The 27,772-nt window shown below is 43.1% G+C and overlaps 2 protein-coding genes across 2 annotated transcripts in view; one reads left to right on the top strand and one right to left on the bottom strand.

The window, feature by feature from the left end:
- The first annotated feature begins 1,053 nt into the window (after window positions 1-1,053).
- psmd6 (proteasome 26S subunit, non-ATPase 6) lies at window positions 1,054-6,295 on the top strand. Its single transcript, XM_069678194.1, has 8 exons — window positions 1,054-1,287; window positions 1,736-1,941; window positions 3,614-3,759; window positions 3,839-4,058; window positions 4,204-4,312; window positions 4,527-4,695; window positions 5,915-5,992; window positions 6,074-6,295. Exons 1-8 carry the CDS (start codon window positions 1,143-1,145, stop codon window positions 6,168-6,170), a joined length of 1,170 nt encoding a protein of 389 aa, XP_069534295.1. The 5' UTR covers window positions 1,054-1,142; the 3' UTR covers window positions 6,171-6,295.
- Window positions 6,296-6,427: 132 nt separating this feature from the next.
- The window catches only part of LOC138605399 (ataxin-7), a 32,016-nt gene continuing 10,671 nt past the window's right edge, over window positions 6,428-27,772 (bottom strand). Inside the window, exons 5-13 of the mRNA XM_069677624.1 lie at window positions 23,966-24,070; window positions 18,742-19,033; window positions 15,292-15,626; window positions 15,041-15,123; window positions 13,132-13,412; window positions 12,828-13,017; window positions 12,547-12,668; window positions 11,292-12,459; window positions 6,428-9,524 (exon numbers count right to left, since the gene is read on the bottom strand). Coding sequence (XP_069533725.1) covers window positions 9,507-9,524; window positions 11,292-12,459; window positions 12,547-12,668; window positions 12,828-13,017; window positions 13,132-13,412; window positions 15,041-15,123; window positions 15,292-15,626; window positions 18,742-19,033; window positions 23,966-24,070 — 2,594 coding nt within the window. The 3' untranslated portion in view covers window positions 6,428-9,506. The remainder of the gene's footprint in view (window positions 9,525-11,291; window positions 12,460-12,546; window positions 12,669-12,827; window positions 13,018-13,131; window positions 13,413-15,040; window positions 15,124-15,291; window positions 15,627-18,741; window positions 19,034-23,965; window positions 24,071-27,772) is intronic.

The raw sequence follows: 27,772 nt of genomic DNA, 5'->3' as shown, positions 1-27,772 counted from the left end.
ACATACTTGATAGTTAGACAGAAACTTGACAATATTGAATTTAATCATTTTATATTTAACAGCTAACATTCAAACTTATGAACACACTCAAGTCATCCGAGTCATCATGCCAAGTCAAGTCAAGTCTCAAGTCATTTGTTTTTTGTCAAGTCTAGTCGCAAGTCATCAGAACAGTGACTCAGGTCGACTGAAGTCCAAGTCACAAAGTCTCAAGTCCACATCTCTGAATAACTGTCATGTAACTATCATACAACAATTATACATATTCTGCTTCACTGTGCAATATTACAGCAATATTTTTATATGTCATTCTGGCTTTAATCATAATACTACACACCATGTGGGTTTGATTTTAAAAAATTACAAAATGTACAATTTTCTGTGCAGAAAAACAACCCCTGCATGTCTCTCGACAATGTGTACATAGTGTGAATAGTTTTTCAATTCTTTTGTTACTGTTATTATTTATATTGTCATATTTTGTATCTTTTTATTGTCGCCAATACTGTCTATTTTTATTACTTGAGTACTTTCATTTGCCTGAATGTGCATTTGTATAATGTAAAATTGATCATAAGAGAGCTTTGGCTAATCTTTAACTATTTAGGCTATGGCAAATTATGTCCACTAACCGTTATTCATGGGACATAGCAGCTTTTTTTAGGCTTTTAAATACGTTTTGCTATCGGAAGTTGTCTCTGCTTGTCTGTTCGTCGACACTTGTACTATTTTTGACTTCTATTTGGCAGTGGCATATTAAAATTACAATGTTATGAGCTTGTATTGTATCATGTCCTGTAAGGGTAAAATGATTAATATGTTGATTTTCCTTATAGTAGAAGTTAAACAAGTACATTGATGAGGTACGTTTAGTACAGAGGCTGAATTACTGAGGTATTGAATTGGTAGATTCAGGTGTGGTTCATACTGGGGTCCAGCAGAGGGCGGTATAATAACTTAGTTATTAAATGCCAGTCTGTCCTCCGCTCTTTTCTCCCCTCGCTGTCTGACGCTCTGCCGGAAACAACAGTTCAGTGTTTTCCGTAGTCATCGTAGACTAGCAGGTAACGGCGAGCGGTGGACTCTGTCTGTACAAAGAAAGCCTTCAGTTTGTGTCTTTGTTTCTATATTTTAGACTAAAAATGCCGCTTGAGAATCTCGAAGAAGAGGGACTCCCCAAGAACCCTGATCTGAGGATAGCACAGCTGAAGTTCCTGCTCACGATGGACGGTCACCGACAGGATGCTAAAGTGAAGACTGAGCTCATGGACGCTATCAAAGCTAACAGTGAGTTAGCATAAAACTGCACTATGTAGCATTAATAGCTTGGTCAATATATAACAGTATTAATGTACAAACATATGTGGCTTAATTGGTGCAAAAATCTTCATTCTTAACAAACTCCAAAAATATACTTAATTTGGACAAATTGATTATCAGAGGGAAATTAGCATGCTAGCTATTATTTTAGCAAACGTCAGCTTGCCAACAACAGTCTGAAGGTGGGATTTAAACTTAGCCTGATACATAGTTTATATGTTGACCCTCTGCTTTACTTACATTGCATTGAACTTTAAATTTTAGGGAATAATGTGTCCCTCTGTTTTTAATGTTTTATTCTGGAGGAAAAAAAACTCAGGGTCGCAAATATGACTTGTGACGTCACAAGTTCTTGAACTGAGGTCTGCCAGGATTTGGTCCACGGGTTAAATAATCCTTTTTCTTTCTTCTTCAGACATGGCACCGTACTATGAGGGGCTGTGTAAGGACCTGAAATGGCAGCTGGACAGTGACCTGCTCAATAAAATGAAAAAGGCCAACGAGGAAGAGCTGAAGCGCCTGGATGATGTGCTGGAGGATGCAGAGAAGAACCTGGGAGAGAGCGAGATAAGAGACGCCATGATGGCCAGAGCTGAATATCTGATCAGGATTGGAGACAAGGTAACTCCTCAGTCAGGACACACAACATCTACAGGTGGGCCACAGCCTCTCTTTGGTCTGAGGCAAAATTCTGCTCAGCGGCCCTCCTACCTGACCTGTGAGCCATGTACATGATCGTAAACTAAACTTATATTTTAAATTATCTTTGCCGAACAGTCACACCTGACTTGCAAGTACTCAACAATCCTCCCTCCTTGAATTCCTTTAAATTATTTGCTCCACTTGTTGGTCCAACAATAACCAAATCTATACTTTAAAGTTAAAATATATATATACTGTCTATATATATATGTATGAAATAGAGGTAGTTGAGATGCAGCTCAGAAAAACTGCATTCAGCCATGCCGTCCCTTATTTCAGAGCTTAAGCAACAATATTCAGTACCACAATCAATTATGGAGTCTCCATCATATTATTCATTGTACTGTTACAAAATAGCATTGGAGAACAGGCAATGTAAACACTGGTGTTATGTTGCTTAATGAACATTTTCTCTTTTCCGCTAACAAAGGTAATAAAGAATATTGTATAACAAAACTTAAGATAAGTGCACAGGGCTGGGCGATGTGTCGCTCCCATGTGCAAGGATTAGAACGTAAAGCTTTGTCAATATCCAGTAAAGATTACCGTAAAGCAGCCCCTGGTTTTCGGACATCACAATAGCGATGATATAGAAAAACGCATACGATAGACATTTTCTATATTGTTTTAACGATGTATATCGTCATATTGCCCAGCCCTATAAGTGAATATTAACATTAATGATAATAATCGTTAAGTAAAACACGGTTAAACACTGACTAATTCGTCAGACCTAATAATATTACACATATACAATTAGCTTTAGCTGTAACGTGTAAACATAAGCCCAAAGCATATGGCTGCAACTATTATGTCTCAAAAGAGTAAAATAAAACAACACTGTTGGAACTAACCATTGTCTGAGTGACTGTTTAGTCATCGTCATGTTTTTAAATTGTGAGGAGTATGAGCCTACCCATATATATTGTCTGGCCTAGTCCATACATGGGTTGATCCTGGAAAGCCATGGTTTCAATTTGTGGACACACATTATCAGTATCATCAAAGGTGTAACCACAAAGTCATGAAGTCACACTAAATATGTTCTTCGCCATTACATGCTTTTATCATACTTTTAAAAGTCTTACTTTTCTGTCTTTCATTTTGCTTCTTACTAAGCAGTAAGAGTTGTAGTATGATTAAAGATTACCACATTATGCACTGTGACTGCTGCAGACGAGGACATCAGTGCTTAGAAGTTGCAACACTGAGCTTTAAGACAAATCTGTGTCGAGTGTCTCATTAGCACAAGCTCATGTCTATTTTGATTAGACAGAATTCATTACTTATAAAAAATTACCCTTATTAAATTTGTATTTGAATTTTCCAGAGTGCACATTTGTTTAATGTTATTTTTTTCCAAACATTTACTTAAAGCACTCTTGGTCATGTGTGTGTGTTTACGTTCATTTAAATGTTCATGGCACTTTTAGCACCACTGAATATAGATAATCTATAATTATTTGTGTCTTTATTTGTAGCTCTGGCAAGATAGATGTAATTAAATAACCTTGTCGCAGTTGATTAGCTAAATGTGTCTTTAAGTATCTTACAGTAGCAGATTTATTAAACATTTCTTGTCTGTCCCCAGGAGGGCGCCCTGACAGCCTTCAGGAAGACTTATGATAAGACGGTGGCTCTTGGTCACAGACTTGACATCGTCTTCTACCTGCTGAGGATCGGCCTCTTCTACATGGACAGCGACCTCATCACACGCAACTCAGAGAAAGCAAAGAGGTAAAGGTGCTTCAAGCCTTGTTCTGAAACATTTCCACAGTAGTCTTTCTAGTGCTCATCCACCTTTCTGTATCCACAGCCTCATTGAGGAGGGGGGAGACTGGGACAGGAGGAACCGCCTAAAGGTGTACCAGGGCCTCTACTGCGTGGCCATCAGGGACTTCAAACAAGCTGCTGAGCTCTTTCTTGACACAGTGTCCACCTTCACCTCCTACGAGCTCATGGACTACAAGACCTTTGTCACGTACACCGTCTACGTCTGCATGATCGCCCTCAAAAGGCCTGACCTCCGTGAAAAGGTAGACTACGGAAAGGAAGTTTGTGTTTGTAATTTAAGCAATGTAAAAGGTGTTGAACTCTACTTATGTCTTGAAAAACCTGCAGCTAATGGGTGGGTTCACCCGTTTATTAGGTGCTATTGTTCATATGTTCTGTGTTCTTCAGGTAATAAAGGGAGCTGAGATCTTGGAGGTGCTGCACAGTCTGCCTTCTGTCCGCCAGTATCTGTTCTCCCTCTATGAGTGCCGCTACTCCGTCTTCTTCCAGTCTCTGGGTGAGGAAACTTTTTCTTTTATTGACATAAAAACAAGGAAAAACTTCCAAACAAGAAACTGGTTACTCGTAGAGTCTTATTTTTCTGTTTGTCTCTACAAACTCTTTCAAGTCAGTTCTTCAAATAATCCAGTATTTTATTTCTAGACGTAGGATTTTAATCACTGGCACGTGTGTGTTCAATGCTTTCAATGTTTTTTTTCTCTGTGCCACAGCCACGGTGGAGCAGGAGATGAAGAAGGACTGGCTCTTTGCGCCACACTACCGCTACTACGTGAGGGAGATGAGGATCCAGGCCTACAGCCAGCTGCTAGAGTCCTACCGCTCCCTCACCCTGGGTTACATGGCCGAGGCCTTTGGTGTCAGCACGGAGTTCATCGACCAGTAAGTGTCTATACACCATGTTCTTCCTATGTCAAATCTTCTAAAGACATTATGAAAATTAATTATTTACACTGGTTGAACCTTTGCTTTCTGTGGGATGTTAGATTAGGGAGGTGTTGGAGTGCATGTATATACTTTTATCTTAAGCGATACATTCTAAGATGCATGTTGGAACAGCATTGTTAAAGCATTGCCCTCATGCACTAGGCTGAAAAAGTAAAATCTGCACTTGCCAAATTATTGTTTTATTTGTTTTGGAGAACTGTTCATTTTGTTGTTAAAGTGCTAATCTCGAAGATTTCAGTTGCGTTCTCTTTGGCGAATCAACGGTAATTGTGGGAGCACACTTCTCAGATATCCAGTTGTAACTCTTGATTTTCCTCGCTGACGGTCGCTTTCCTTTTTAGACTGTTTGCCTTCTTCTGAGCGTCCAATTAGTTTATTTTTCTTTGGAATTTTACTTATTTTTTGGCTGACCGCCGGGGTCAGCCCTACACGTGGGTCTGTATGTGACTGAGTAATGGTGCCTTCAGAGCTGTAGAGAGAGAGTTGTGAAGTTGACATCACAATAGTGGATCATGGAGCATATTGGACCTCCACTGACGCGACACTCTGTCTATACGGCTCTGGATACTTTGTTCAGGGAGTAGGCAGGGCTGCTCCTCCGCTGTCCTCACCTACGTCCGCAGCACGCACCTGCTTTCAAACACGTTGTCATCGCCCTCATAGTCCTTGTAACACATTGCCCACAAAAGCGCACATTGACCTGATGCGGTCAGCCACATACCAGGTTTTCACCTAGTCTTGCTAAAGTTGTATCTGTAGTCATCGATCTTTTTCTCTGTTTGTTCAGCCATAGTAGATTATTGTTTACTCGCAACACTTGCAGAGACCGAAAAAGCAGCCGCTTAGCTCCGCCTACCCTCTCTGGCAGACCAACCACTGCTGGGTGATGGAAAACGCGTCACTAACTGGGCGCCACTTGGGTTTTTTTCCACAAAAGTCGCCAGAGACACCCAGCCTGTAATACTGCAAATGCAAAGGCTTTCATCAGTGGGCCATAGGCTCAATCACCATTGTGTTACCTCATTCGGTTATAGATAGTGACTTTACAGACATTTATTTAAATGAAAATCTTCGAGATTACTACTTTAAGAGTAAAGTGAGACTTGGACACTAATGTATCTATCTCTTGACCTAAACTCCTTTTCTTCCTCAGGGAACTGTCCCGATTCATAGCTGCTGGCCGTCTTCACTGTAAAATTGACAAAGTGAATGAGATTGTGGAAACAAATAGGTAAGTAACAGTTCTTAAACTTCCACAAATAACTCATTAAGAACTGGCAGATTCCTAATCCCTCCCTGTTCTTCTTTCCAGACCTGATAGCAAAAACTGGCAGTACCAGGAAACCATCAAGAAGGGCGACTTGCTGCTGAACAGAGTCCAGAAGTTGTCCAGAGTTATCAACATGTAACAACTGAGGCCATATTTTCTCCTCACAGCAAGGGGGCTCACATCTTTCTTCTTGGTATACCTGATCCTGTAGTTTGTCTGACCAAGCGACTCTTATGTGTATATAATAAAATTTGTTTAACTGTTGGGATTGCAATCCTCCAGACTTGTTGTTTCCATGAAAGAGGCAGACACGTGGTTTCATATAAATAGCAGTATAAATTATTTTATTTACAGAAACTTGTTACAAAACAAATATACTATACAATCTTTTTTTCTTTAAATATTAATTCTAACCTATGTTTTGTTCATGAATTACATAGCAGCCAATACATAAGTCCAGCTGAAAATGATTTTGATAATGTATACAAAAGAAATCTATACACACTTTTACATAGTATGAATGGTGGATTTATTTTGTCCTCCCAAACACGAGCTGTATTCGTTCTCACTTTCACATTCCAAGTCTATGGTGCTAATAAAAAAAACATCCTCACAATGTTTCCGCTCATGTGAAACATTTCCGGGATGTTAGTTGAGTTTGAGGGTAAACAAAACACTTGATTGAAGGTTTTCTGTGTACAAATATCCCAGTAAACCAGAGGAGGCTACAGCCACACACTGAGGCTGACAGAAAATCTTGACGTTTTGTCTGGAAAACTTTGATAGCCCCCTCCCTCCCCCCCCCCTCAAAGAAAAACACACAATACTAAAGTGTTTCAGAATGGGCAGCTGACAAGCTCCGGTTTTACCACATTTAGGGTTTATAGGCAGATTTAAAAGCAAACTCCTAAACACTTCGAACATTCAAGTAAGGTAAAACAACCCAAAGAATACTGTCCTCAAACAGTCAGGGTGAAACAAATTCAGGCACTTTCTTAATTTGATATTTCTTTTAAAAGCTGCAAACTACTTCTTTAAAAGCTGTAATTCAAATTACTTGTTTGGCAACAATAACGCAAGCAGCTGGACTGTTTGAAGTGTTCCTCTTCCTTGCAATGATTGCTTAAGTCCCTTCCACCTTTATAAAAGAACGCAAGTGTTGCAATCATGAGATGTGATTAAGGTCTACAAAGTGTATGACTGAAGAGTCCATGGAAACTGGTTAGACAAAGGGCACAGCTTCAAGCCTGCAGGACATTTCAAAATCACAGGCTAATTGGGTCATAATGTAATGGTTTTTTGTTGTTGTTGTGTTGATTCAGAGGCAACGTAAAATGTGTTGTAAAAGCACATGTGATTTGAGACCTTGAAACGTGAGTAAAGGTTTCCTCTGTCGGACAGACATGCTACAGCGGCAACACTTTGTTCCTTAAAGGTTTTCAGTACACGATTCATGAGATGCTTCACCTTCTACATATAGGCGTATTGCATTATATAGACTTGGCAGTGAACCACTCTTGACTTTTAATCTTTTTTAACTAAATAAATAATGACTTTTTTCTTAATTGTACCAAATATTCAGCTTGTAGGAAAAATGCCTGTGCAAAAATACATATTTCTCTATGTACAACTTGTTAACAAAATATGTATTCTCAAATAGGGAGACTTCAATACTTGTTTGATACGTAGGCTACAAGAAAAAAAGCTAAATTCTTAAAAAAAATTCCCTCCACTTTTCTGCACTATCTGACATCAGTGAAGGTCCCATAAATCAACAGGTGTTGCCAAAAGTTTGAACATGTCCCGTGAAGCCATCTCTATGAATCTCGCACCATAAAACCCACCCGAGATCACTCAATAGATGCAAACGTCCCAGCGAGATGGGCAAGTATTGCCTGATTTAAGACTCCATTTTGACAAAGGAATAGAGTATAATGCCTGGCCATCTACTGCGACAAATCTTTTCTCAACACACGCACACACACTTAGTGTAACGGAGAGGCATTGAAAGTGTCAACATCCAGAGCTTGGGTAGTGGTTACACACAGGAGGGACAATCAAACCCACAGAAGACAGGTGACGTGCATAAAGTTTGCTCCAGTTAAGACGTACCATACCTGATTCCCTATGTGGGAAAAATTACAATTCACATCTGCCCACAGCTGCTGTGGACGTTCACACAGCTGTCTGGGTAAAAAGTAGGTAAGTTGTGGCAATAAAAACACGGTTTGCACAGATTTTTCTTCATATCCACACAGGCAATGCAACATCACCGCTTCATGAGCAAGACTGCCCACCTTTTAGTTAAAAAAAAGCAAAAGTAGTTGGCAAAGCTGGTAGCAGCTTTTGGCTCGCTCTGAAGACAACTAAGCAGTGCCTGTGGAGAAAGTAGTTCTTTAGTGCTGTTCACAGTTGGGGGTAGGTCTACTGTTGCTGTCATTTTGCACAATGGAAAGATTCAGAAAATTAACAGGCGTCCTAAAGACCAAGCTCTCTCTCTGACAAAAGATTCAATCGAATGGGCACATCAGGCGTCCTATTCACATTTGAAAGCACAACCGTCTCCACCACGTCTACAAAGACTCTTTGTAGTTCAGTGTAAAAAGCTCATAAGAAATCATAAAAAGGTAACACTTGCATAATTTTTCTGGATAATAAAAATTGACCAGATCGTCCCAAGGGGCTTCTCTCAGGCTACTGCGCGCGACCCGAGGTTACTCGACGTGTCTCCAGAGAGAGTCAGACTAACAGAAAGTGGAACAACAAGGTGATTGAGTGTTGTTTAAGGTGTTGACAGTAACAGTTTGCTGCTCCTCCTGCTCTCCTTCCAAGGCTTCTGAGATCAGGCGCTGGGGGTGTAATTAAGTCGGAAATTCCAGTAGTCCAGCAGAATCTGACATGACAAAAATTACTCGCACGCACGCACATAATCACACTCATTCTGACATACGCAGAGGAGATCAGCTTGTCGTCTCCCAAGTTGCTCAGCGTCATGACGGCTTGCGGCAGCCCTTTACCTGAACCCGATGAGCTTTGAAGCTCAAGAGACCCATGGCTGTTGCTTTTGTTCCTCATACCTCCAACCAGAAAGGAAGACCTCTCAGAAAACAGGGACAACACTTGCGTGGGGGGTCCTTGGCTAGCTCATTAGAACCCATGGCGCTCCACACAATCCCCGTACAGTAAACCTCCCCCTCCCACACACACACACACACACACACACACACACACACACACACACTCTCACACACACACACACACACACACACACACGCATGGCTTTGGGAGAAATAGTAAGGACCACATTGACTTCACTGGGCAGTCCAGATCATCTCCACCCTGAGGATTGTGGGAAGCTGAGAGTAATGTGGGTTTGACTTTAGAAGGCCTCGTGCAGTCCAGAGCAGTAAGCGGGCTGCTCCGGACTATTCCCCGTCCGCCTGCCGCTTCCACACCCAGAAGCCGGACACCGCTGTCAGGGACGAGCCTTTGGCTGGGGAAGAGGAAGAACAGAAGAGATTAATGATCTGTCCGTAGCTTCTGTGCTAAAATATGAAATAGAGTTGTTCCGATACTGTCTAAAATGCGGTATCAGGTATTGGTGAGTATGCCAGTCAATGCACTGATCTGATAACATTACTAGGGATGCATGATATTGGATTTTTTGCCGATATCCGATATGCCGATATTTTACAACTTATTTAGCCGATTACCGATACCGATATTTTTTTCCCGCACACCTAATTGCAGAGATCGTCAACTCTCTTCTGTATTGGAATTAGCGTACAGTATAATGGTGATTATAGCAGTTTTGCTATCTATTTCGGACACTCTGAAAAGCTTCCACACCACGGACATTTTGGCTTCTAACTCTCTGACGTCATCACGCTGCGCCGTGCAGGTCTTCTTCGCGCCGGGGACATTGCGCCGAGGTCGGGCATTTAATCAAGTAGGCAGCAGCCCATTATTTTATCGGTTAATTATATCGGCAGATATTGGCGTGTTGGCCGATTTTTAAGCCAATATCGGCCGATACCGATAACGTGCCGATAATATCGTGCATCCCTAAACATTACCCATTAGCCCCATAAAATCAACAGGTTTCAGGTAAATAATCATGTGAAGATAAACAACAACAGTGTGATGCAAGCAGAGAAAGTTGATCAAAGCTAGCAACAATGTCAGCAATCAGTGATTTTCCACCAATATTAAGTGTATAATGTTGGTTAATCGTAGTATTGGAGTGGTAATCAGTACAGTACTCAAGTTTAAGTCTTGTAATTGGTGAGAGAAAAGAAGGGCATTGGAACATGAACTGCTAGCAATCAGTAAAAGTAACAAATGGTTGCCATGGAGCCATTCACCATTTTGTGGTTCATTGTCTGACAAGTTGTCCTTGATGAAAAACATGAACCTTATTAAACAAAGGTGTAAAATTGAGCAAATACAAGTGGTGTTTTGTTCTTCAATAAGCTTTGGGGAAATATAGATACAATAATACCCATCAAAGTAAGCAGAGATTAAGGTGACATCTTTACCTTTTTGGCCCGTTGACCGGGTGACCAAAAGCAAATGTCATACCTCTGATTCATTTATTATTAGGCATCACATTTTATATATTGATACCATTGTTTATTTGTCAAAACTGACATGTACTGTCAGATAGCTCTGAGCACAGTTAAAGTTATAACCTCGAAGATCTCAGTTTTGTTCTCTTTGGCGGAAACTATGGAGCTGAACGGTAATTGCGGGAGCACACTTCCCAGATATCCAGACAGTGTCGCATGTGTGTCGTCCAAGGTTGGCTCCGGTTGTAACTCTTGATATTCATCGCTGACGGTCGCTTTCCTTTTTAGACTGTTTGCATTCATCTGAGCGTCAAATTTCTTTCTTTTTCTTTGGATCTCAACTTATTTTTTAAGTTGCATCTGTAGGCATCGATCTTTTCTTTAGCCCCTTTTCCACTACCAGTTCGAGGATTATTACTGCATGACGGCGGAGCTCGTTACGGCACTGAGGCAGAACAGCAGTGTAAAAAAGGCTTATGTTTGTTCAGCTATAGTAGATTACAGTTTACTCCCAAAACTTGCAGAGAGCGGAAAAGCAGCCGCTTAGCTCCGCCTAAATTGTGTTACCTCATTCGGCAATAGTGATTTAACAGACATTTATCAAAATGAAAATCTTCGAGATTATAACTTTAATTATGCTAAATGAGAGCGGTATAATTTAAAGAGATGTATTTACACTGTACAAAACCCACCTGATGTAAATGGGAGTTGTTGGGTAGCCCCGGCGTCCCTGGAATGCTTCGCCCATGCTTTCCATGGATGTTGTTAATGGCAGGTGACTTGGCCACTTTGGCTCTACCTGGTCCTTGTCCTGGTCCTGGTCCTGGTCCCGGCCCCCCTCCTCCCCCTCCCCCACCTCCACTATTAATACCACTGGAGGCAGGTGAGCTTTTGCGCTTTTTGCCTTCGAGGCGGCCGTCTGAGGAGTGGTGGCTGAAGCTGGTGTGGTGGTCCGATGAGGACTGGTGATGGACAAAGGGCCCCAGGGAAAGGGTGGAGTCACTGCTGTTCATCACAACACTCATGCGCTTGATGGACTCTGCAGGGCTGCCCGAGGGAGGGCCCCGCGCTGGCGGCCCCGAGGAGCCGCCGGCTGAGCCTCCAGAAGACTCAGCTTTGAGGCTGAGTGAGTTGGTCCGCACGGTGGGGCCACAGTTAAGCCCCACACTGTGGACTCCGCTGTGTGAGGAGGATAACGATGATGAGGATGCAGGACCTAATGAGCCGTGGTGGTAGGTGCTCCCTGAGCTGCCGACATTTGCACAGTTCTTCTTGAAAGAGGAGGAGGAGGAAGAGTAGTTGGCATTAGAGGAGGATGATTCAGGGGGGCCATGGGATGATGAGAGAATAGAGCTGTTCTTCCTCTTCTTCCCCGAGCTGAAGCTAGTGCTGCTACTGTTACTGTTTGCTCCACTGCTGCCCCCACCAGTGGAGTTGGGGATGACAGGGGTGGAGGAGCCAGAGGAGACCTCTTTGGGCCTGAAGGACGATGACGACTTGGTAGTGCTGCTGCTGGAGGAGCGGGACTTGAGCGCCCGGCCTGAGGCTAGGGAAGGAGCTGAAGAGGAGGAGGATGAGGACGAGTGGACTGAAGGCATCTGCGGCGACGAAGACACTTGTCGGGCCTGCGTAATGCCGTAGGCCGGGTGCTCAGCCCCGCCCTGTGGGGAGCTGCGGGCATTCAAGGTGGTCCCATAGGAGAGCATGGATTTGCCCTCATAGGATTGGCTATAAGGAGTCTGGGGCAGGGTGGCAGAGGGGGCCAGGAAGCCTGAAGAGGGAGTGCTACCATGGGAATTTGTGCTTGTCCTATGCGTAGGTGCAACGGAGGAGGAGTTCTCCAAGGCCAAGGGGATTTTCCTGCAACAAGGAAGAATATCAGTCACAAATTTTGACTGTAAATAAATAGTTTAAAAGACAAGACAGAAATGAACAGGAAAGACTCACTTCCACATCTGAGAGTTGACATGCTTGTCCATCATTGTGGTCAGGGTACATCGCACTCTGTCCCACCGCCGATCAAAGGAGTAACAGCCTCTCCCAAACAGTCGACTTCCAAAGGTACAGTACTGCGAACAGAAAGAGGGGACAGACATTTTTGGTATAACATGACTATGAAGTGCACGGAACAGTAATCAGAAAAGACAATGAGTGCTTTAAATTTCTGACAAAGTGAAATCTAAAATAAATAATGAATTCGGAGTAATGAATTGGTAGAGTGCACTTACAGCTGCCGGCCGAGGGTGATAACCTGAATAGTGACAGTCCAGTTTGTCAGCGTTGTCCTCCCGCTCCTCGTTCTCTCCCTCGTCACTGGAGGGTCGGGAAAACCCATCGGGGGTACTTTGGGGATGGTGTGGTGACTCATGGACTACTGCAGGGTCTCCGGGGGTACCACCTCCGTGACTGCTGTTTAGTCTGATTGACAGAGATTCGCACCCATAGTTTATAAACTTCATCATAAAAAAAGTATGTAACTGCTAAATTCTAACCGTAGCATCACACGCAACCCAAGCCTGGACCAAGACGTACCGTGGAAGACCAGGGCTGTGAAACTTGGGTTTGCTGAGTGGCGAAGGCTTAGTGGTGTCTGGGGTGGGCCCGTTGCCATGAGCGACCTGGTGGGCATCATGGGCAGCGGTGAGGTGGGAGGAGGGGTGTGGGTCCCTGAGAGAGGGGTTTTGCTGGGAATGGGGTTGGTGGAGTTCTCTCTCCCTCTCCCGCTCCCTTGTTCGGTTCTTGTGCTCCGCCAGTAGGGTGTCAAAGCGCTTCCTCCGCCCTGGCACTGCCCTCCGCTGGCTTAAGGAATGTGTCTGGTCGAACACAGGAAAAGTCAAAGGTAAAGTCTCTGCTAACATTAGCAAGGTATTTTCCCAAGTGAGGCGAGTAAACCTAGCTTGCTAGCCTCTATGCTAGAGAGGAATATAAACTTAACAGGACAGGCCCTTGCACATAAAAAACATTGTCTGACGGATTAGAGGGAATTTTGAAAGCCAAGTTGCGTTGCTCACAGGCCCCGCTGGCAGTGCCTACATAAACCAGGATGCATTGTGCAAGAGCAACTGCAGCTTACATTTCTCAGTGTTTTTCCAAGACACTGAGAAATGTATCCTCATCTGTAACATCCTCAGCATTCATTTAATGGGATGTGGTTTTGATGTTCATGGTATACTTTTGTAGCTGCAGCCTATTGTTCTTTCTAGCCACCAACTACTTCAATTGAGGCGTCTGTGACTGAAGGAACTGATGGCTAGTCCATTAGTGCCAACTGCAGGCATTCTTCACATAAACTAACTAGAATAGAGATCAGTTGAAAATCTGTAAAATTATTATAACTGCTAATCATATAAAACCAAAGCTATGGTAGGCTTGGTAAAACAAAATGTAAATGGACCGCATTGCTTTTCTATTCTTCCATCCACTCAAAGAGCTTTACAATTGACCCTTTGCTAAGTCCCGCCCCCCTTGGTTACTGTTGCTACATCTGTCAAGCTTTCGCACCAGTATGTAAATATTATGGCTTTTTCAACTAGCAGTGAGAGATGTTCCAAGGGAAATAATAGCAATTATGGGAAAAGAGTTCCCAAATATAAGAGAGAAGTCGACAGAAAGGACGATACGCATTTAAAAGCTACATCCAGAATATGATTTGTCAGCGGAGTGTTGAAAATAAAGACAACATAAAAATCGAGGCAAAAGCTCACAGGTCCCAATGCAAGCGCCAGGCGCCCCACGTCTTGACAATTCATGTTTAGGACAATCACACAGGAACAACAATGTTCTTGGACAGCAGGGTAAGTCAATATATTGTTTTATTTTAAGCTAATGTTTAGTTATGACTCCCTATAACTTTCATTATCTAATATGTTTTAGCCCATTGCTAGCAAAACTAAATTATTACCACTTTTTTGTTTTGTTTAAAGCGCGTGGGTTGATCTATACACTGGATCTGGATTAACTTATTATTAATATTCATCCATCTTTCTTTGCTAACATGCTAACCTAGCCAAATTAGTTAGCGTCTTACCTTGGAGCAAACAAAGGAGTTTTTGTTAATCTAAGCTGCGAGTGCCATCTTCCACAATTTTTACTCCATATCTAATATCTCTCCTCTTGAGTCTCTGGCTTCGGAAACTCTAAACTTTGAGGGTATCTGCTGTCGGACTTGCAGAGTCCATATGCACACCGTTTCAGCATTTCTCCTTGTTCTGAAAGCTTGACAGGCCTCCTGCGACTAGTTACGGTTGCAAACGTGGACGGTCAAGGGATGGGCTTAGCGAAGGGTCAATTCTGCAACATTTACCCTCTCACATGCATTCATACACTGAGTCCAGAAGCTGCTCATTAGGATCTAATGTGAACTGTTCAAGGAGAATAAGGAACCAACATTTAATTTTTAAGGACAGCCCAGTAACAGGGCACAAAGCAGAGTATTGGTTACCTTGCATGTTAGGGATCTTGTGCATGGTTTCCGAGCTGTAATATCCATAACGCCACAGTGGATATCTGGATTGAACTCGCGTTCTGAAAGAACAGAAGAGAAGTATGAGAGAAGAAGCTGTTACTTACATACACTGTGACAATTCAGCTCTTCTGGTAACTTGCTTGACTAAAATATGTGTTAAATAACATAATGTATGCGACATTATGGAGATACCGACAACACACTTTCCTTTCAATCCTCCAACTGACCTGTAACTTTCTTGTTAATGTGGCGTCTGCTACTGGCACTGCTGCTGCTGTCCTGCTTCTTGTCTGAGAGGACTGAGAGGTGGCCCTTGCCGTTGGGAATCTGACCTGGGGCCAGTAAAGGTGGCTTTGGTATGGAGGGACAGTTAAGGCCTGGTTTAAGGGCTGATGATGAGGAGGAGGAGGTGGTGATGGTGGTAGTGTTGGAGCTCACAGTGGTGCTAGAGGAAGATGTAGAGGAGGATGAGGTGGTGGCGGGGGCAGATGGAGTCTGCACCAGCTTAGCTGACGAGTCCACCCTCAGATGCATCTTCTCCACCTTGACAGCCGGGGTGAGGCTGGAAGAGAAGGTTACAGAGATGAAGAGGGCAGCAAGGAGGAAGCTGAGGGTTAGAAACACAGAGCCTGTGAGAAAAGCATGGTAAGAGACGGATGTGCACGTATGGATGGGGCTGGGAGGACAAAACATAAATCTAATATGATCCATCGTTTATCACAAGTAGAAAAAAAACAACAGGTGTATGTGGACTGTTTGCAGAGCAGATGTTCGTGTGTGTTTGCACTGGCTACACTTGCAGTGGCCTGTTGTGTGAGTCACAGGAAGAACAACAAACTGAGGTATTGTTTTCGGATTATGGCTTCAGTTTTTGGACCAAGCACAGCGCTGTGTAATATGGGTAAGATAAAATGTACTGACTACTGAACGCTGTGGGCTAAAGTTAATAACACTAAGGTACAGATGGTTATCACAAGCAACTTCCAGCTGATACTGTCAAAATAAATGCTGGAATAGCAATCAAGACCCCAGAGCGGAAGCCCATGTTATACAGTGAAACATCAACACTTTATGACCTATTTCTGTGTAAAAGGCAGCACACATCTCGCATTAAGACTATAAATAAAAGAGTGGCTTGTATGCACGTTTGTAGAGCGGATCTGCTGCCGCACATACTCACAAATCCATCGCTGCTCTTACGCCTGGTGTGGTGAAATTATTTTTAGGTTGGATATTCGATGGATGGAGTGAATAACTGTTAAATGACCAATGTAAAACTAACTTCAGTGATTTGTGCTGCAGATCTGCAAATGTTTTCTTCTGGCGTGTGATCCGTACAGTTTATACATTACTTTTATAAGACAGGATGTGAGAACAGATCCTGGTTCAATCAATCAATCAAATTATATTTGTATAGTGCCAAATCATAACCAAAGTCATCTCAAGACTCTTTACAAAAAGAGCAGGTCTAGTCCGTACTCTTTGTTATATCATATATGGTTGAAATAAAGATTTTGATAATACCAGACTGAACTTACAACTTAGTCTGCAGCCAGTCAAATGTTTAACGGTACAACGTTTCAGGCACCCGAAACAAATCGTGGAAGGGTTCTGAAGCCAAAATTCTCTGTTACCGTCCCTCCACTGCAGTTCTCAGGATACACAGAAACACAAAGACATGTTGTACTAGCAACATAAGTTTGTCTGTTTTTTTCTTCTCTGCAGCCAGTGTTGGGTTACTCATTTTATGTGAGGGAAGAAAGTCCACTCTGAAACGAGAGGACTGAATGTTTGTGTAGCAGCCACGGCTCTACTTCTCTTTGGTTGAATAAGCTCATCACTTCATGTTAAACTTCAGTTCTGCTTGTTTTCTAATCACATCAACAATTCTTTTTTGTTTTTTTTATGATTATTTTTTTGGCTTTTTGCAGATGAAGAGAGACGGAAATGTGGGGAGTAGAGAGTGGGGGATGACATGCCTGCAACCGATACGTCGAGGACTGTTGCCTCTGTATATGGGGCGCCTGCTCTACCAAGTAAGCTAAACCAGCGCCTCACACATCAACTATTCTAGCTCATAAATTCATTAGGCGGGGCCGATTTAGCTCAGTTGGTTAAGTAGCCTGTATACAGAGGCAAAGTCTCCGCCGCATAGGCCGCAGGTTTGACCCCGACCCAAGTCCATTTGGTGCATGTCAACCCTGCTCTCTCTCCACCATCCCTCCTGCTATTCTTCAGCTGTCATATCCACTAAAGGCATTTTTTAAGAAGTACATCCAAATTGAAGAATATTCTTAACTTGAAAACATCCAACACAAAGTCGCAATTCTTTTTCCACAAAAGCATCTTTTTAAAGTGTAAATGTGCAGACACCTGAGAGCATCTTAAAGGAGCAATTCGCCCCTGGAAAAAAGCCACTGTCAGTCAAAGCTGGTGTTCTCTGTATCAATAGAAGCAATAATATTTGAAAATGGCACCATAGCTGTGGAGAAAGTTGTACAAACAAACGAAAGTTGTACCCATTCTACAATCCTACAGCACCCAGCATGCATTGCGCCCCTCACTCTTAAATGAACGGCCAGCGAGAGACACTGGAGCGAAATACTACCGTTTTCGCTGCAGGCAATGGCTCAGAGCGGTTCAGAATCTGAAATTCGACGAGAAAATAACTTTTGCATCTTTATAAGACGTTGGTATTTGCCGGCCTGTGAGTGTGAGCAGTATAAGAGCTGCAGGTGACGGAGGGCGGAGCAAACAGACAAACACAGTCGACAGGTTGAAGCGCGACTTCAGCTGCAGACAAAGATAATCCTGTACCTTCCTACTGCACAATACAGAGGTGTAGGTGTGTTAGCTTGTCATTTACAGTGTAACCTCTGTGAAACAATCAGAAATTAATTTTTATTTTATTTTTTTCACCTTCCGCTTTGTTTTCATTACCAGCACTCGCTCTCTTACCTTTCCGTCTATGTCACTCGACCACAGCTGCTCTCTCTCTTTTGCTCGCAGCAACTTTGGGTTGAAAATCTGACTGTAGATCTGTTTTCTTTAAAGCTTTGGTACTTTTCAGCCATATAGAACGTAAATATAACGGAGATTGTTTTAAACATGTGGTGTGGAAAAAGTGTCGGAGTATCAAAACTTTTGCCAACCTTGCCTGGCAATTGATATGACTTCTTTTTTGCTTTGTATTAATGTTAATTAACTACAGCTGTAACTCAACAGACATAGTTGTCATATCAGTAAAATTAACAGTGGCTGCAATGAACACTCCAGTGTTTCATCTTAGCATTTGAAAATGTCGTTTTTATATCAAAACTATTACATTAACTATTTTCCGCTTTAGTCTTAAAGTTGAAGTGAAATGAAAAATTTAATTTTAATCCTTTTAGATCACATCCCCGGTAATATTGTGCATCTATTTGACAATATAGGCCAAAAACATACAGAAAATCCATTTCAACTTCATATTCTTATATTACGTAATTAGCACCAAACAATTTAAACCAATCAATCTGCAACATTTAGCCGCAGAGCACCAAGAACGCTCGGTCAGTTAGCTCGCTACTGCGCTGTGGAGAATGTCCGTCTACGCCCACCGTTTCAGCTCGACTTTAATGTTTTGACATAATGCAAACCCCCAGCAACACAAGACAACATTGCTCTGTTTCACTTACATCTTGTCCGGCTGAAGCATCCTGAAGGGTGGAAAGGGAGGTCTTCGCTGAATGCCTGGCAGCTTCTCTTTGGCTGGTTTTAGGAGTTTGGGATTGGAGGAGGCGGACGTCGATGAGGAGCATAAACTGGGTCCAGCAGTGGAAGGTCGACTAAGGATGCTCCCAATCGCCACTCCAGCGACAGACCCCGGGCCCAACCCGGGCCCAAGTCCGCTTCCACTGCTCCTGTTCCTGCCCGACACGGGGAAGGGCGAAGTGGAGGCTGGTTTGCTGGCAGAACTGTGTCTTCTCTCTGAAGTGACAGTATAAACCAGGCTGGCATTAAAACATTTCCTCAATTAGATAAAATTAAGTATTAGAACGCTTAAATCAAGCACGATAATCAGACTAGCCTATGACTAACATATAAACGTTCCTCTGACAGAAGTGAGCAGGTTTCCTCGACGACAAATTCATCATCATTTGTGATTCATGCCAACTCAGCCTGAAATAGAACCAGCCAACAGGTCAAGAGCTTCATTTCCTGCCTGAGCTCCTTCGAACAGCTACTGTGTAAACTGATCAAAGGCAGCATGACCACAGTGAAGGTGAGGCTGATACCGAGTTGTGGATGGAAAGACAAAAATAAGTGAGAGAAATTTGTCATCACTAAGAAACATGCATGTGAAAAAAACACGGTACCCCCTGCTGTCTTAACAGCACCAGATCTCTTGAGTGAGCACACAATAAGCAGAGAAGGATTCAGGTTTTCAAAGAAGGCAGTCATTACCGGCTATATTTAGTGACAGAATACAATAATGAAAGAGCACACTCATAATACTCTCATTAACATTTCCACTACTGTTCTACCATGTAGACTCATTTCATCACAACACTGACTCATTTCATTGAGTTTAGGGTTTATTGGGAATTGCAGAAAGAAAGCAGGCCAGCAATCTCACTAAGAGAGATACTGGGCCTCCAGGGTCACAGAGGGGTCACGCAGACTCTTGACCATAAGTGGAGTGAGAGTGTGCGCGCAAGAGAGGTGTCTACTGATGAGCTGAGGTGACTGAAGGTTAACTTGAGCTTCTGGAAACCAGCAAAGAATAAGTAGGAAAACACTACCAGGCAACATAAATTAAAGAGTAACTGCACACTTAAACATGTTTTTTGAGCTGTCATCTAAATTATATTGCTGTACTATGATGAAACACATCAATGCTGGTGCTAATATTGACCATTCTTACCCAATTAAAAAAAAAATTGGCATTTCATGGGTGGAAATGACTCAAACACGCCATCTACTGTTTTAAATCCACTGGTGACTTTGAGTCAAACGTTTGGGACAAAGCTACGTAATGAAATTTATTAACAAAAAAAAGTTAACGCCTGTCAATCACAAACTCCCACTGCTCGGCGAGGGGGCCATCCGATTGGCCGCTGTCCTCTTCCTTGCTGCTGCCCCAGGCCTGCCCCGCCCGTCCCTGACCGCCTGCGCAGTGCTGCTGCGCACGGGACAAGAGGAGAGAGAGCAACTCGGGGCTTGGCTCCGTGAACTGCGATTACTCTGAGCAGCATACATGGGAATGAATTACAAAATTTGTCACTAGTTGCTTTTTAGAAATTAAGTCGCCAAGAGGGTCTAAAAGTCACGGCCACCTCCTCTCAGCCGCTTTCCCTTTTTGAGCAAAATTGTGCAGTGGGTGGAGTTATGGTCAGACCTGGGGGTGAAGTTACTCTTTAAATGCAAGAGCATACAGCTTCAGGTGCTAACAGGCTCTGCTTCTGTTTCCACAGCTAGCTGCCGTGATGAGGTGAGGGCCTGGTTAGCTTATACCAGGCTAACTTCACGGTGTAGGGGAGCTGGGCTGTGGGCCAATGCTTAGTCTCAGCAGGTGATCGGCAAACAGGCTTGTTGCTGAAGAAACAGCGGAGGGGATAGTGACACACATGCACGCACAGAGCTGCAACCCAACACACACAGAAACACTTCAAACAGCCTTCTTTTAACTTCTTTAAGAAATGCTCTTTTCTCACCTAAGGGCCTCTCTACACACCCATTCACGGCATACACGGATAACTTCCCTCCCTCATCTTGGCTACCTTTCTTTCCTTCCCTCCCTCCCTCCTCTCACTGCTGTCTCGTCCTGTCCCAGTCACAGTTGACAGCACACCCTGCACACAAACTCACACCAGGAAACCCCAGCGTGACACCGACAGAACTAACACCGAGAAAAGAGAGCCAACACCAGCGGCAGTGGAAGACTAATAAAAGAGGAGTGAAGAAAAATGTGGGGGGAAAAAAACAAAACAAAAACAGACACAAGGAATAGGAGGAGCCTTAATATCCTATTTCACACTGTCAAACAGTTGGCTCAGTGCTAAGGGGAATCCCTGGTTGTGGGAATAAGAGAAAAATACTAACAAGTGTGACGGCCTTACTAGCTTCTCCACAAGCGCCATGTTCAAGCTGTAGATAGTTGGCCTCTGTACATTAAGTACTGGCATTCAAGTCTACGGTGAGGAAGAACAAACACTGAACAGCGAGGGATCAGCTCACAGAAGCAGACTGAAGCATTTTGTGACCCTCTCAATGGTACTACGATTGCCCTGTGTTAACTTCACAAGGAGGCGTCTTGTTAAGACGTCAGTGGGAGGAAGACTGGAGGAAAATCCCAGCAACAACATGAATGAATTGGCAACTATTTTCAAAATAATTTTAGGTAATAATCTCGAGGATTTTCATTTAAATAAATGTCTGTTAAGTCACTATCCATCGTCGAATGAGGAAACGCAATGGTGATTGAGCCTAAGGACCACTGATGAAAGCCTTTGCATTTGCAGATTTACAGACCGGGTGTCTGGTGCGACCTTCGCTAAAACAATAACAAGCGGCACCCAGTTAGTTACGCGTTTTCCATCACACAGCAGTGGTTGGTCTGCCAGAGAGAGTAGGCGGAGCTAAGCGGCTGCTTCTCCGGTCTCTGCAAGTGTTATGAGTAAACAGTTATCTACTATGGCTGAACAAACAAAGAAAAGGTCGATGACTACAGATACAACTTCAAAAATAAGTGAAAATCCAAAGAAAAAGAAACAAATTGGACGCTCAGATGAAGGAAAACAGTCTGAAAAGGAAAACGACCATCAGCGAGGAAAATCAAGAGTTACAACCAGAGCCAACCATGGACGTCACACATGCAACACTGTCTGGATATCTGGGAAGTGTGCTCCCACAATTACCGTTTATCGCCATAGGTGCCGCCAAAGAGAACGAAAGTAAGATCTTCAAGATTACAACTGTAAGTTATTTTTATAAAGAAAAAAAAGCCAAACATTTTCTAGTTCCAGCTTCTCAAATGTGAGAATTTGCTGCTTTTCTTTGCTTTACATCTGTGTGAATGAAGAATCTATGGGTTTTTGGGCTGTTGTGGCAAACAACACCTCTGAGGAATCAGGATTTTCTACTATTTTCTGACATTTTTTCTCCTAAATCATAAATTGATTCATTGGCAAAATAAATGTTGGATTATTGTCAGAACAACATTCGAATAAAGCCCTATTCAAGTGTTTGCAAATCTTGAAGGAAGGTCTCAATAAGCTGCATATTCAGCAATTGGTGTCAGAGCTATACATTAACTCAGTAGCATACAGGTGAATGTGAGCAATTATAGCTAGTAGAGTTACATCTATCTGATCATCTGTAACCTCATGTACCTGTTATTGGCCAGCTGTGGCTGCAAGGTAACAGTAAATACCAAAAACTGTTTGAGGAGGGGAAAAATTTAGACTAACTCACTGATCTTCTTCTTAGAAATTAACACATTACAGACAGTTGGATCACAAAGTTAAGTAAACTCAACAGTGCACAGATGAAGTGGCTGCTCATTCTTGATGCTTGAACTCTTTGATGCACACTCTGCACTTAACAATACCACCTTGTACATAATGTACCATGGTCACATGCTGGGATGTTGCTTGTGCTGTTTAACTTAATAGACACCATAAATAGCTGTCTGCCTTTCAATCTCAGCTCAGAAAACTGTAGTACATAACAGACAGTCTGGCCTAGACAGTATTAGTCTATATTGTTTAACAGTGTGGCTGGAGTCCTGTCTTTGAGTGCTGTTGACACACGAGCAAGGACAGTTCCTCTAGGAGCCTTGTGCTGTTATATCTCCCTCTTGTGGCTGACCTTGACAACTGTAACGGCTGTCACACTTGATGGAGAACGCACTTATTCAAGAAGCATTCAGAGACTAAAGTCAGGATGTATTTTAGACAAAAAGACCCAAGACTTAATGCTCGGTGTGTACAATGGGACAAAAACTGCTGATTATTAAGAGTTGCGTTCGTGAACCGGCTTTAACAATTTCTGAGCACTGAAACTTGATTTACAAAAGAATAATATAAATCCTCAATTTAATCAAACAGGCCTACATGACAGGGCATGGTAGGTGTCACTTCAGTATGCAGCCCCTTATCATTTCCAGGAAATGAGTTTGGGAGCGAGCAGACAGTAATTCTCTCAGCGACTGTGGGCGTTTGTGAACTTGCCGTGAACGCTGTCAAGTTTAACACGATTCACAGCAAAACATTCACTGATTTACAATTCATCCGTTTTTTCTTATAACACTCTCGTCAAAAAGATCTGCGTAACATACAAAGCAATGAAAATCCATGCACGTACATTATACATCCTTAAAGTATTAAAAGAAGCAGCAATCTATCAGCAATCTATCAGCAATCAGCAATCAGCAATCTAAGTCTAAGTCTAAGTCTCTAATCTAACGTGATCTGATCCGTGCATGTGACAAAATAAAAGTGCATTATGGTGAAGAACGAGAGAGCCGCATCAAATATTAACAGGGGAATTGTAAACACACACAAGTGAGACAGTGGGTTGAATAAATAAATAAATCTAAGTGTGTGGCGTCCAATCTCAGGTTACTGTGTTAAGAAGGAATAGTGGTGGGGGGATACAAAGGAGGGAGGGAGAAGTAATAGCACAGAGTGTGTTAATGTGCGAAATATCACCGCCAGCCTTGAAGTGGTACATGGTTTCTACAGATGAACACTAATTTGTTACTTCCTCCTTCACTGATGTTCTCTCTCTGCCATCCAACAGGTTATCTATAACATTCAGGAACTCATATAACAAACTCTGCACCGTGTTTGCATAAATAATGACTCTGAATATACGCATGCTTTATCATGCATGTGCTTGCATGTGTATGACACTTACCGTAGTGTGCTTGGAAGGCTTGGGGCTTGACTACCTGGCTGCAGTGGCTGCACATCACCAGGTAGAAGTCGTCCTGTGCGGGACACTGGCCAAATATGGGCATGTCTGTACACAGGGGAAGAATCAGCAACACAGGGGCACAAGTCAAGGAGAGGCAAATAAAGTACATCTGCTTTCACCTAGTCAATCATTGGATTGCAAGACACACAAATAATAACACGACTCTATCAAAAACAAAAAAAATGGAGGCTCAGTCTTTCTCCCAAATACAGATCAAGTCCATGTTATAGTCCCCATTCATCATAGAGAAAATGTTCTGGTGATAAGAAACCGAGCCGGCGATCCAGAGGTTACCTGCTGTCAAAGAAACAATGTCTCACCAAGTTGTAAACAAACACAGCACACATACGAGATGTATATTTAGAGCGGGGATGATTTGTAAGAAGCAATCACTCAGGAACTATGTGGAGTATGGTTTTCCCATCATGCTTTCTGTGTATGTTGTTCCATCTCGTTCGTGCTCAAAATGTTGACAGTCTGACTTAAAATCACATCTCTATAGTCGCCTGAAATATTTCACTTCATAAAAGATCCCTTTATTCGTGTTAAACTGGCTTTTTACTTTTATTTTCTATAACTTGACTTGTGCGTCCCAGTTGTGTTATTTACACGTTATCAAGCATTTCTAACTATGTTCAAGTGTTAGCTTAATCTGGATCAGCCCTGTGACAGTAACTTTTTGAAACAAAGCTCACTTTCTTGAGCTGCCTGTTGATTCACAGATCTCAACGGCAGATGTGCACATCTGCTCTGGTCTGCATATACTGCTGCAACAACGGTCAGTTTGCTGTGAGCTTTAAAGGAGCAATTTGCCCCTGGAAAAAGCCACTGTCCGTCAAAGCTGGTGTTCTCTGTAATCGATGGAAGCAAAAGTTGGCGCCATAGCTGTGGAGAAAGTTGTTCAAACAGCTCGTGGTTTCGCCTGTTCTACATTCCTACAACAACCAGCATGCATTGCGCCCCTCCCTCTGAAAGGAACGTCCCAGCGAGAGACGCTGGAGTGAAATACTACTGTTTTTAGTCAAGGACATTGATCGCTGCAGGCAATGGCTCAGAGCGGTACAGAATCCGAAATATGACGAGAATATACCGATGGATCGTCGAAAAAAATCTTCAGGTCTGCAGTCAGCATTTCAAACCTGATGATTTTGAACGAGACATAACATCAGAGGCGGAGGTCCTAAATTGAGTGTAGTTAGAACGTAGTCTGGCGGAGGTTTTCCAGGGCCCATTGGAGAAGCGGATAGCGTCCGCCAAAAGCACAGAGCGAAATTACATTTTTTTCCTACCATAATGGCATTATCTTCCCATAATAGCATGATAGGCGTGAGGTTGAAGTAACGGCAACTGAAAACCTTAAAAGTTTTAATTTTGTATCAAGAAGCAAAAAAAGTAGCAGTGTGACGAGAACATTGAGATGTTGATGCTAAAGCAATAATTATCCTGCAGCCCTGGTTGAAGCCCTACAATCAGAACAGAGAGAGGTTGGTTTTCACTGTAGTCGGTAAATATATAAAGAAGAATGTCACAGTAAGATGGTAGACATAAAGTAACAATGAAAATGTGGACACACATACAGTTGGGGATACCTAACACGCTTTGATAAAAAGCAGAGTAGTGCCTCTTAGGTGGTCCTATATTGCAGTAACACAATCACAAACGTGGCACAAGAAGCATGAATGAAAAGGTCTACAAATAACGTGTGCAGCACCAGCATGTCTCGTTACTATCTAGCCTGATGGTATTAACCAATCCTCACGCTTCACAATCCACTCTGAGGCAAATCAGAGGGAAGTACCCATTCTCACCAGAATGTGATCAAAATTTACCCTGGCGCAGAAAACCAGAAACCACCTAATTAAGGAGGCTAATTAAGAGATTGCCTGGGGCGTTATGATGAGATGAGCAGAAGACAGCATACAAGAGGATAGGAGAGGAGGGAAGTGGAGCCCTTCACCGATGTGTGCTCCGCCAGGGCTGTCAAGGGTTCTCCAAACATCACTGGCCAAGTCTGGAAGGGATGAGGGCCATTGAGCAAAGACGGCATAAAATAGGGGCTACCTGGCGGGTCAGAGGCATTCCTCTGTGGATGAACTGACAAGCCTGATGCTACTTAATGTGCTTCAATTGTCTGAAGCCACTCGGCTAAGTGTCTCCTTCAGCAGCAGTGGAGCAGTAAGATTCTTTTTTTTTTGTTACAGGTCTGCCACAGAGAAAAGGCAAACGTCTTCACTAAATGTACAAAGGCGTGTAAATTACATAGGACCAGAGTAGGGAAGCACACTGCTGATGGGCACGAGCATGGGTCTGACTACTCTGCAAAAAGGGCAAATCAGAAATGTAATGTGGAGGGTAGTACTCACTGGCTGCTACTTGCAGAAGCGTAAGCCATTAAAGCAGTCGTTAGAAGCTGGCTTGAAGGTTCTCGGTGCATAACGGTCTCTACATGTCTGTTTTTATCCTTTGAGCCCCTCTCCTGTACACTTGCAAGCTATAACAGATTTGCTTTATCAATAACACCCCATGTATTCTCCATTAAAACTTCATCTTCTCTCAGATCCTTTCCTGAAACAAGCCAAGAACCACAGAGTCCAACAGACCAAGCAAATTTCCTCGCTGGAGAAATAGCAAGGTCAAACCGGACTCATTCCCAAACTGCTGCTGTTGTTCACTCGGAGCATTCTCCGAACAAGTCGCTCAACTATGAAAACAGCCCGGCTAGATCGCCTTGCCACCCTGCATTCAACGCGCTGGCACTAACTGAACTGTACCGCTAAAATGGCCTGGCTTTAAAAGGAGGTCTAACGCCACTGTGCCTGCCCCTTTCGCAATCTCTATTTTCCTCTTTAGCAAAGAGGAGATGAAAAGGAGAGAGAGAGAAAGGAAGTCACGGTGGAGGAGGAAGAAGGGACAGAAGAACAGAGCAAAGCCTAGAAAGGGGCGCGACGGAGGAAAAAACACAGAGAGAAGGAGAGCAGAGAAGCAGGCCGAGGCCTCAGCAAAGACAAAGAGAGAGTGAGCGGAGGACCTGCGCTGGAGGAGGAGAAAGAGAGCCTGTGAGCACGAGACAGAGGAAGAGAATGAGAGTCCAGTTAATTTCAGCATCCTCATCCGTGGCAGTGATGAATGATCTAGGTGGAATAGTAGCAGCTCTGGCTGCCTCCTAGCAGCACACACGCTGGCTGAATCTGACCTGTGGCTGACACTGGCACTACATTTCCCAGCTTCCCCGTATGCGATGGTGTGGCTGTAAAATGTATAAAAAGCGAAGGCAGATAAAAAGTGACTTCATCAGTCATTTATTGCCATACATCTTTAGTATGTGTTAATCATCTGTGTGTGTTAGAATGGCAGCTACACCACAGGAGGATTCTGCTGGTGAGTCATGGTGGAGAGGTGTAGTCATCCACTTGTAATACCCCTACTCAACACACACACACACACACCGAATAACGCTGCCTGAACACACACTTCTGCCACGAGCAGCATGTGTTGATCAGCCCCATGGCACAAACAGTACTGACTGACGCTGCTACATGACGGAGATATGTTCAAGCCCAGTTACATGTGAAGTGACCTCACAGCCGAGGATTTTAGGCGACCGTTCTGTCTCCTTGCCTTCATCTGAGAGATGAACAATCTTTTTCACTTTCAATCAGACATCTGTTTAGGTCAACCATCACCTCAGTGAAAGCAGTAGTATTCATCTCACACCATTTTAAATAGATTGTAAAAAAAAAAAAGTGG

This window comes from Semicossyphus pulcher, unplaced genomic scaffold (genome assembly GCF_022749685.1).
Source record: "Semicossyphus pulcher isolate SPU_LCO1_2020_fin unplaced genomic scaffold, fSemPul1.0.p SCAF_3, whole genome shotgun sequence".
In the NCBI taxonomy this organism is placed as follows: domain Eukaryota; kingdom Metazoa; phylum Chordata; class Actinopteri; order Labriformes; family Labridae; genus Semicossyphus; species Semicossyphus pulcher.
The sequence above is the reverse complement of the archived record's forward strand: the minus strand, read 5'-3'. Positions and strand labels throughout refer to the sequence as shown.

Coding starts and splice junctions, on each gene's coding strand:
- psmd6 (XM_069678194.1), top strand. CDS start 1,143: ATGCCGCTTGAGAATCTCGAAGAAGAGGGACTCCCCAAGAACCCTGAT. Junction 1,288..1,735: donor GGACGCTATCAAAGCTAACA/GTGAGTTAGCAT, acceptor TTTCTTCTTCAG/ACATGGCACCGTACTATGAG. Junction 5,993..6,073: donor GAGATTGTGGAAACAAATAG/GTAAGTAACAGT, acceptor TCTTCTTTCCAG/ACCTGATAGCAAAAACTGGC.